Source organism: Microcaecilia unicolor, chromosome 7 (assembly GCF_901765095.1).
Source record: "Microcaecilia unicolor chromosome 7, aMicUni1.1, whole genome shotgun sequence".
Taxonomy (NCBI): domain Eukaryota; kingdom Metazoa; phylum Chordata; class Amphibia; order Gymnophiona; family Siphonopidae; genus Microcaecilia; species Microcaecilia unicolor.
The window spans coordinates 20,862,180-20,873,051 of NC_044037.1; the positions used below are offsets into that span (position 1 = coordinate 20,862,180).

At 43.8% G+C, this 10,872-nt stretch overlaps 1 protein-coding gene across 2 annotated transcripts in view; it reads right to left on the bottom strand.

The window, feature by feature from the left end:
• Positions 1–9,665, bottom strand: part of VSIG1 (V-set and immunoglobulin domain containing 1) — a 75,978-nt gene extending 66,313 nt beyond the window's left edge. For both annotated transcript variants that reach the window (XM_030210668.1, XM_030210667.1), the window contains exons 1-2: positions 9,536–9,665; positions 308–468 (exon numbers count right to left, since the gene is read on the bottom strand). In XM_030210668.1, coding sequence (XP_030066528.1) covers positions 308–468; positions 9,536–9,584 — 210 coding nt within the window. In that variant the 5' untranslated portion in view covers positions 9,585–9,665. The remainder of the gene's footprint in view (positions 1–307; positions 469–9,535) is intronic.
• Positions 9,666–10,872: the final 1,207 nt, after the last annotated feature.

Sequence of the window (10,872 nt, forward strand, 5' to 3'; positions counted from 1 at the left end):
GGCGCCTATGCACCTTAGTAAAAGGGCCCCTGACATACTTGCGTCTGTCTCCTGTTATACTGAAGGCACGTAAAGGTATTTTGCCCACCTAACCATTCTCTACTTCATAGCTTAAGAAGCCATCTCGGCAGTAGAGAAATACGCCACCCATAGGCTTCTTTGCTTTCTCTCATACAGAATTCAGGACAGCTTATCCCAGAATGCAACAGTAGAAGAAGCCAAGACTGATTCAGCCTCTGCCCAGTTTGCCTCCAAGGGAAAAAGACAGAGACAGCAATTAATAACAAATACTCCAGTGTCTACTTACAGGGAAGTACTGATGTGAAGATCTTGCATAAAAAAACCAGCTGATGGAGAGGTTTGTCAGGGGTGAAGAGGAGACGTATGTGCAGAGGAGAGTAATATCCTGGCCAATGGATGCATTAACGTTTACTTGGGGCACCGTCACCTGCACAGCGACTGAGAGTCCTGAAACAAAGATCATGGGAAAGCAGTCAGGGACCCCTGCAAACTGGCAGACCCATGAAGAACATAGGACTAAATTCAGTACAAAAAAAATGTGTGCTGAGTTCCATTCGATAAACAGCGCTCTGAGTTAGGCATCATTCAGGGGCCCTTTTAGTAAGCCAGGTAAGCGTCCACGTGCGCCCAACGTGTGCCAAAATGGAGTTACCGCATGGCTCTTGCGGTAATTTCATTTTTGGCGTGTGTCTGATACGTGCTTCCAAAAAAATAATAATTTTTATTTTCAGACGTGCGTATCAGATGTGCGCCAAGTGGCGTTTGACACGCGTAGGTCATTACCGTGTGAGACTTTACTGCTAGGTCAGTGGCTGACGGTAAGGTCTCAGACCCAAAATGGACGCGCGGCAATTTTCATTTTGCCACAGGTCCATTTTCGGCAAAAATGTCAAAAAAAGGCATTTTTTTTTTTTTTACAGGTGCGCTGAAAAATGATTCTGCGCAGGCCCAAAACACATACCCTATACTACCACAGGCCATTTTTCAGTGCACCTTAGTAAAAGGACCCCTATAGAACACTGCGTAGCACCAGGATTCATGCCCAACTTTTAGGCATGAAGATTTACACCAAGTGAACCCCTGATGCTAATCCCGGAGCCTAAATTAGGTGTGGATCCTATAATAGTGTGTGCATTGTTAGTGAATGTCCCTGACCTGCCCATGCCCCTCCCATGGACACACCCCTTTTTAGTTGCATGCTAAAAAAATGTACCCGCATATCTTTATAGAATAGCGCTTAACAAGATAACATAACATACATAACATAGTAGATGACGGCAGAAAAGGACCTGTACGGTCCATCCAGTCTGCCCAACAAGATAAACTCACATGTGCTACTTTTTGTGTAAGGTGCATGCGTAGATCCAAGTTGTTGCCAATTAATGCCAATAATTGATTGCTATCACCTGATTATTGGTGTTAATAGGCTCAATATTGCATATGCAAACTGGGCCCACACCCAAATTTGTGCGTACAATTATAAGCGTTGTTTATAGAATTCCCCTGATAGGGCTCCATACTGAAAAGCACTAATGCATATAGGAGGCAATTCGATAACAAGTCACCAAAATTTAAGTGCTATATTTCCACCAGTGGTGAGCTTGTTCAGTATGAAAGGGAAAGGGAAATGGGACTTGATATACTGCCTTTCTGTGGTTTTTTTGTAACTACATTCAGTGCAGTTTATATAGTATATACAGGTGCTTATTTGTAGTTGGGGCAATGGAGGGCTAAGTGACTTACCCAGGGTCACAAGGAGCTGCAGTGGGACTTGAACCCAGTTCCCCAGGATCAAAGTCCGCTGCACTAACCACTAGGCTACTCCTCCACTAGCAACATTCCATGTAGAATCTCAAATAGGGAAAAGGAAATGGGACTTGATATACTGGGGTTTACATAGTATATACAGGTACTTATCCTGGGTCAATGGAGGGTTAAGTCACTTGCCCAGAGTCACAAGGAGCTGCAGTGGGAATTGAACTCAGTTCCCCAGGACCAAAGTCCACTGCACCAACCACTAGGCTCCTCCTCCACTCATTCCACCAATAAGAGCCAACCTCATCAGTGATGTCACAATGGCTTGAATGCCTGATACTTGGCTCACTTCTGATATTGTGATGTCATAAGGGAAAGGGAACTGGGACTTGATAGACCACCTTTCTGAGGTTTTTGCAACTACATTCAAAGTGGTTTTACATATATTCAGGTACTTATTTTGTACCAGGGGCAATGGAGGGTTAAGTGACTTGCCCAGAGTCAGAAGGAGCTGCAGTGGGAATCGAACTCAGTTCCCCAGGATCAAAGTTCACTGCACTAACCACTAGGCTACTCCTCCACTAGCCACAGTCCATGTAGAAGCCCGCCCTTGCAGATCAGCAACGCGGCCGCGCAGGCTTCTGTTTCTGTGAGTCTGACGTCCTGCACGTACGTGCAGGACGTCAGACTCACAGAAACAGAAGCCTGCGCGGCCGCGTTGCTGATCTGCAAGAGCAGACTTCTACATGGAATGTTGCTAGTGGAATAGCAACATTCCATCTAGAATCTCCAATAGTAGCAACATTCCATGTAGAATCTCAACTAGGGAAAGGGAAATGGGACTTGATATACCACCTTTCTGAGGTTTTTGCAACTACATTCAAAGCGGTTTACATATATTCAGGTACTTATTTTGTACCAGGGGCAATGGAGGGTTAAGTGACTTGCCCAGAGTCAGAAGGAGCTGCAGTGGGAATCGAACCCAGTTCCCCAGGATCAAAGTCCACTGCACTAACCACTAGGCTACACCTCCACACTTATGCATGTAACTCTGTGGCCTAAATGCAACATTTCTTATATGAAATACATATTTGTGCCGTTCTCCTGCTATACTGAAGACACACAAGGATAAGTTAAGCATGTAAATTTCGACCTTCCTTATGCCCACCTATGTTCCCCCCCCCCCCAGCAATTAGAAGCTAAGTCATTTGCGTGCATAGATTATAGAATAGCGCACAGCCTGCTGCTGTCAGTTATGCCCGTAAGTGTACATTTATTTATTTATTTCATTTGTATCCCACCTTTACCCAAAGGGGTAACAGAAACACATACTAGTATCAATAAAAAAACATAAAACATAAGAAACAACAAAGCTCAACAACAATCAATACATCAACCCAATTAGCTGTAAAACAATTAATTGAATTCACTTCATTTTTTCAAGCAGGGCCGTCGAGAGACTAAGCCAGGCCCAGGGCAGGGCCGCCGGCGGGCCTGGGACAGAATCACAATCGCTGCCCCCGCCCGCCCTAAGTACCTTGGCCTGTAGACAATGCGGCTCCTTCCTCTGCCCAGCATTGCCTGCCCCTGCGGCTGCTTTCCTCAGGTCGCACGTGCTCAGTCTCAAAACTGAGAATGCGCGGCCTGAGGGCCCAGCAGCTGCTAGGTGGGCAATGCAAGGGGGGCACGGCGCCGGAGTTTTCTCTCTCCTGCTCCTGTCTGGACGCGATCACCCGGGTCCCGTCAGGAGCAGGAGAGAGACCCCTGCGCCAGGCCCACCCTGGAGGCCCGGGCCTGAGGAATTTTGCCCCCCCCCCCCCCTCGGTGGCTATGTCTTCGAGAAAGGCCTTTAAAAAATAGTGAGTCTTCAAGAATCCTTTAAAATGCTGAGCATTATCACACAGTGTTAAATTCCCAGGCAACCCATTCCATAGCAAAGGACCAACAATGGAAACTGCTCGCATCTTTGTATCCATATAGTGATACATCACTGGAGAAAGGCAAAGAGAAAATGACACTTAAAGTAGGCAACTTGGAATAGAATGAGGGGGGGGGGGGGATAGTGTCAGCCACAGAACGGATGGGGCTCTTATCTGTGAAATTTCAGCAATACTATATTTATAATTATGTCAAATGGAAGAAAGTAGGGAAGACCAATTCAATTCCAACTTTAAAATTAAGGGGCCCTTTTACTAAGCCGCGGCAAAAATTGGCCTGCGGCAGTGCAAGCGTGTATTTTGGGCCGTGCGCTGGACCACTTTTTGCCGCATCCTGGAAAAAGGACCTTTTTTAAGGGGCTGGAAAACGGACGGGCGGCAAAATAAAAACCAGAATGTGCATTTTCGGCCTGAGACCTTACCACACCCACTGACTTAGCGGTAAGGTTCCACGTGCTATCCGGGCGGTAGGCATGCAGCGTGCATCCACTACCATTTACTGCTGGGTAAGCGCCACATGGTAGAAAATAGAAAATATTTTCCACCGCGTGTTTTCGGCGCGTGCCAAATTCTGAATTACCGCCTGGGGCACAAAGTAGCTGAGCGGTAATGCTGATTCGGCACACACTGGATGCGTGTAGACCCTTACACTCCTTTGTAAAAGAGCCCCTTAATGCAATATAAAATTACCGATGACAATAAAATAGTGAGTTAATAGGTCCAGTACCATAAAAACAAATAGGTGTGACAAAACTAACTTATTATCTTATCCTCCTTCCGCAAATTACTGAAGACTCATTTGTTTGAAACAATTTATGGCAAGAGCCAAAACACATAGAGTCCACACTCACTGATCATCAATGCTCCATACATCCACTCCCAACCCTCATCCCCCGTAATTCCACATCACTCATACATCTGCTCACAGGAATATGTACACCATATATCTCTGTGTCTTAACACTGCCCTTTAAGCTTCCCATTGTCTCTTTCCAACGTTTCAATGTTGATGTCCCATTGTCATATTCTTAATGATACTTCGATGGTTTCACAAAACTTGTACAATGTAACCTATAACCAAGTTATAACAAATGTATTTCCATTATTCATATCTTATTGTAAGCCACACTGAGCCCACAAAGAGGTGGGAAAATGTGGGATACAAATGCAATAAATAAATAAATAAATCATTGTCGATGATTTTTATATTGCTTTAAGGGGGTCTTTTACTAAGCTGCGGTAGCATTTTTAACTTGCATTAGAAATGAACCTCGGCTTCCACATCATGAACTCAAGGGCAAACGCATTCCAACTAAAACTCAATACAGAAAAAACACACTGCCTCATCCTCTCATCCCAACACAACACAAATATACCCACAAACTTAGTCACCCCGGGCTACGCCCTTCCTGTCTCAGATAGCCTGAAAATCCTTGGTGTCACAATTGACCTTAACCTCACACTCGAGACCCAAGTTAACTCTACAATCAAGAAAATGTTCTACTCAATGTGGAAACTTAAACGAGTGAAACCATTCTTCCCGAGGGTAACTTTCCGCAACCTGATACAATCGATGGCATTAAGCCATGCTGACTATTGCAATGGACTGTATGCAGGATGAAAAGAACTACTCACAAAGAAACTATAGACTGCTCAAAACACAGCAGCCAGGCTTATATTTGGTAAATCCCGATTCGACAGCACCAAACCCCTACGGGAAAAACTGCATTGGCTCCCAATCAAAGAACGTATTACTTTCAAAATCTGCACCCAGGTCCACAAGATTATCTATGGCGATGCCCCGAGTTATATGGCTGATCTCATAGACCTACCAACCAGAAACACCATTAGAACATCACGAACATACCTAAATCTTCACCACCCTAGCTGCAAGGGACTCAAGTACAAATCAATTTACGGATCCAGCTTCTCCAATAGAAGCACGCAACTATGGAACGCATTACCGAAAGCCATAAAGACAACGCAGGATCACTTCAATTTCCGGAAATAATTAAAGACCGATCTGTTCGAAAAGGCATACCCTACTGATCCAACTTAAGTAACTGAACTCAGCAACACAACGAAGCCATAACCTGCAATGAACAATATATCGCTCTTCTCCTCTTGATTCTCTAATGTTCTGTAACAACATCACTCTGTATTTGTTTCATCACCGGAGATGGCTAACACCTCACGGTACTATGTAAGCCACATTGAGCCTGCAAAGAGGTGGGAAAATGTGGGGTACAAATGCAATAAATAAATAAATAAATAAATAAATTAGCTAGCTGTAAATGCCAAGATGCCCATTATATTCCTATAGGCCTATTCTATAAACTATGCCTAAATTTCTGTGGAGTTTTGTAGAATATGCCGAGCACCCGTCCGCACGACTAAAGTTTGTCGTGGGCACTTACGCCAAGTAAAACTTGGTGTAAATGCTGATCCCTGAATTAGGTGCAGACCGGGTGTATTCTATAACAATACGTAGAGATATTAGAAGCACCCACGACCTGCCCGTTTCACACCCATGGCCATGCCCCCTTTGCAACTTAGAATTTGTGTGCATCGCGTTCTAGAATATGCTTAGATGGTTGTGGGTATAAACCCTAATTAATGGCAATTAGTATCAATTGCTTGTTAATTGGCAAATATTGGAGCTGATTTTATTTATTTTGTTTGTTACATTTGTACCCCGCGCTTTCCCACTCATGGCAGGCTCAATGCGGCTTACATGGGGCAATGGAGGGTTAAGTGACTTGCCCAGAGTCACAAGGAGCTGCCTGTGCCTGAAGTGGGAATCAAACTCAGTTCCTCAGGACCAAAGTCCACCACCCTAGCCACCAGGCCACTCCTCCACTGTTGCTACTATTTGAGATTCTACATGGAATGTTGCTATTCCACTAGCAATATTCCAAGTAGGTCGGCCCTTGCAGATCACCAATGTGGCCGCGCAGGCTTCTGCTTCTGTGAGTCTGACGTCCTGCACGTACGTGCAGGACATCAGACTCACAGAAACAGAAGCCTGCGCAGCCTTCTACATGGAATGTTGCTAGTGGAATAGCAACATTCCATGTAGAATCTCCAACAGTAGCAACATTCCATGTAGAATCTCCAATAGTATCTATTTTATTTTTGTTACATTCATACCCTGCGCTTTCCCACTCATGGCAGGCTCAATGCAGCTTACATGGGGCAATGGAGGGTTAAGTGACTTGTCCAGAGTCACAAGGAGCTGCCTGTGCCTGAAGTGGAAATCGAACTCAGTTCCTCAGGACCAAAGTCCACCACCCTAACCACAAGGCCACGCCTCCACTCCACTTGGCTTCTTAACTAATTAAGTTGCACATGCAAATCCAGAATGTGACCTGATTTGCACACGCAATTTAAGTCGCGCTATATAGAATCTGGGGTTAAGTTAATGTTCTAGAATCTGAGGTATGTGTTTATGGATGTGTTGCATTTGGAAAATGTCCTGAAGAGATTTGTTTTCCACAAGAGTAGAAGGAATATTTGCTTATCTTCGAGATGCGCCTCATTTGTTTTACATTTTCAGCTCTTTTTTCAGCTCCTAGGTATTCCTTTACTTTTGAACATGTGGGCTATATTTTTATGTAATATTACAAGTTCATCGGTTCGAGACTGCATTTTTGTTTTGATTGCTTTATGGATTATCGCTGAATTGCTTTCACTTATTTAATTGTCAGAGTGACTACAAAGTCTTTAATAAACAAAATAAAATCATGTACACAAAAGGGAGAAAAAAATGAACAGTGGGGAGAATGAAAAGCCACGTTCAGTATATTACAAGGTGAAATGCTTATAGGTTCTGATATCTTTCACTGGGAAACAAGATGTAGAAACCACACTGGTCCCCTGTCGGGTTTATAACATAGAAAGTATGTAGCTGTTAACCCAATGTAATTTGGATAATGGGTTCCATCCGCTAGCAACACTGTTGTAAACTGATTTCACTCAGCTTTGAATTTTATGAGGAGAACATAAGAGGAGCCATTCTGGGTCAGACCAATGGTCCGTCTAGCCCAGTATTCTGTTTTCCAAACAGTGGCCAAGTCAGGTCACAAGTACCTGGCAGAAACCCAAATCGTGGCAACATTCCATGTAGAACCCCGAAGAATAGCAAGATTCTGGAATCCTAAAGAGTGACAAGATTCTGTGCAGAATCTCAAAGAGTAGCAACATTCCATGTAGAACTCCAAAGAATAGCAAGATTCTGGAATCCTAAAGAGTGACAAGATTCCGTGCAAAATCTGAAAGAGTAGCAACATTCCCTACTACAAGTCCCAGGGCAAGCAGTTGCTTCCCATGTCTATCTCAATAGCAGACTAAGGACTTTTCCTCCAGGAATTTGTCCTAACCTTTTTTAAACCTAGATGAGCTAACCACTGTTACATCTTCCGGCAAACAGTTCCAGAGCTTAACTATTCGTTGAGTGAAAAAATATTTCCTCTTATTTGGCTTAAAAGTATTTCCATGTAACTTCCTCAAATGTCCCCTAGTCTTTGTACTTTTGAAACGAGTAAAAAATTGATTTGCTTCTACTCATTCTACACCACTCAGGATTTTGCAGACCTCATTAATTTTATTAGGATTTATTTATTAGGATTTATTTACCGCCTTTTTGAAGGAATTCACTCAAGGCGGTGTACAGTAAGAATAAATCAAATATAAGCAATAGACAATTACAGCAGTAAAAATATTCAAATAACAATACAAAGTATGGCACAGTATACTACTTAACAATATCAACACAATACGTAATAGAACATTTTACTAGACAGCGTAACTTCCTCAAATGTCCCCTAGTCTTTATATTTTTGGAATGAGTAAAAAATCAATTTACTTCTCCTCGTTCTACACCACTCAGGATTTTGTAGACCTCAATCATATCTCCCCTCATCCGTCTATTTTCCAAGATGAAGAGCCCTAACCTCTTTAGCCTTTCCTCCTACGAGAGGAGTTCCATCCCCTTTATCATTTTGGCCACTCTTCTTTGAACCTTTTCTAATTCCGCTCTATCTTTTTTGAAATACGGTGACCAGAACTGAACACAATACTCAAGGTGCGGACGCATCATGGAGCAATACAAAGGCATTATAGTGATTTTGGTCGTATCCCTTTCCTAATAATTCCTATCATCCTATTTGCTTTTTGGACGCCACCGCACACTGAGCAGAAGATTTCAGAGTATTATCTACAACGACACCCAGATCTTTTTCTTGAGTGCTGACTCCCAAGGTGGACACTAACATCAGGTAACTATGATTTGGATTATTCTTTCCAATGTGCATCACCTTGCATTTCTGCAAATTAAATTTCATCTGCCATTTGGACGCCTAGTCTTCCAATTTCCTAAGGTCTTCCTGCAATATTTCACAGTCTGCACGTGTTTTAACGACTTTGAATAGTTTCGTATTATCTGAAAATTCTTGCCTTAGACTGGGATAAGTAGCCTTTCAAGATTGGTTGCATTTGAAGATGAGTGTCCTGAACCCCTGCTAGCATTGCCACCCCCCCTCCCCACTCTACCCCACCCCACCACTAGAAAAAAATGTGCGGACATTCTTGTTCTATACTCTCCAAAGAATCTATTGTATAACTGCAAACCCTCAAGCATAGTAATTTGCAACCAATTAGATTTTTAGTCATCTTGGTTTTGCTTTATGTCAAAAGATCTATTATTTCATATCAAGTATCTAGTCATCAGCAAAACTTCACAAAATTCTTTCTCTATACATCAGTAAAATCAGTCTAACACATTTTAAAATGCACATTCAGTTCATTTATGTGTTTTCACCTTACCTGAAAGACTTGCTATGATGGCAAAAATCTTCAGTACTGCTGTACGCATTTTCACGTTATTTTTTCAGAAAAGCAAAAAGAGAAAAGCTCATAAATGCTTGCAGTTTGATGGTGTGAACCTCAACTGACTTTTGAGCAGGGTGTGCTGCTTGTTCGTTATCACAACATCAGCAAACCAACACGATACAGAAACGTAACCCAATGCGACTGTGTGACTTTTACTGCTGAATCCATTTCTCGGGGTGTGAACCATCTGATACGTTTGTTATAATGTTAATAATAAACTCTATAATTTAGTGAATCACACAGCTCATATGAAAGTGAAAATCTCTTATATATTTGTCCCTGGATTCTATATAATACGCCTATAGATCTGCGCCGAAATCCAAGCGCAATCTATAACAACATGTGTAACTTAATTTGCTTAACAAGCTAATCAGCATTAATAACAGCTCTTGCAATAATGAACACTAATTGGCAATAATTAGAATTTACATGCACAATTCGCTAAGGCCCTCATGATCCAAAGCCCTGCGCTGTTCCAGCGCTATTTTTAGAGCACTGTTCGGAACAGCGCGGGGCTTTGGATCATGAGGGCCTTAGCGAATTGTGCATGTAAATTATAATTATTGCCAATTAATGTTCATTATTGCAAGAGCTGTTCCGAACAGCGCTCTAAAAATAGCGCTGGAACAGCGCAGGGCTTTACTGCATATATGATCAAAGATAATGCATGCAAATCTAAGCAGCGCAATTATCTTTGATTATCATGAAGAAGTGCGGGCGAATTGTGCCGAGCATGCGCTCAGCACAATCCTCCCGCACATGTTTGACAGGAGCGATTCCCTTACATGGTCTGTAGCCCCGCCCAGCGCGTCCCAGGATGCAATGGGCATGGCTGGGTGCCGCCATTTTGCGGCAGCGTCGACTGAAAGAGGAGGGAGGCAGGCTGCGTCCCTCCTCCAACAAAAGGTAGGGGGGCCGGGAGGGGGGTTGTCACCACGGACCACCAAGGATTGAAAGGAGAATGCTGGGGGGGAGGAGTTGGGGTGGGCTGGAGGTCCACCGGACCACCAGCCCCCCCCCCCCCGTTGCTGGGTGGGAGAGCGTTTGGCCAGAGGCAGCCACTTCACAATTTCTGGGGGTTTGGGGGGGGGCTGGAGACCCACCGGATCTCCAGCCCTCCCTGAACATGGGGGGGGGGGGTGGGATCATCAGGGGGACCGGAGGTCCACCGGACCTCCAGCCCCCTGTTTGCGTTTGCTTTGGGGGGGGAACGGGGGCCTGACAGCACGCAACTGCATGCTGGACAGGGCTCACCATTCCTCCACAATGAT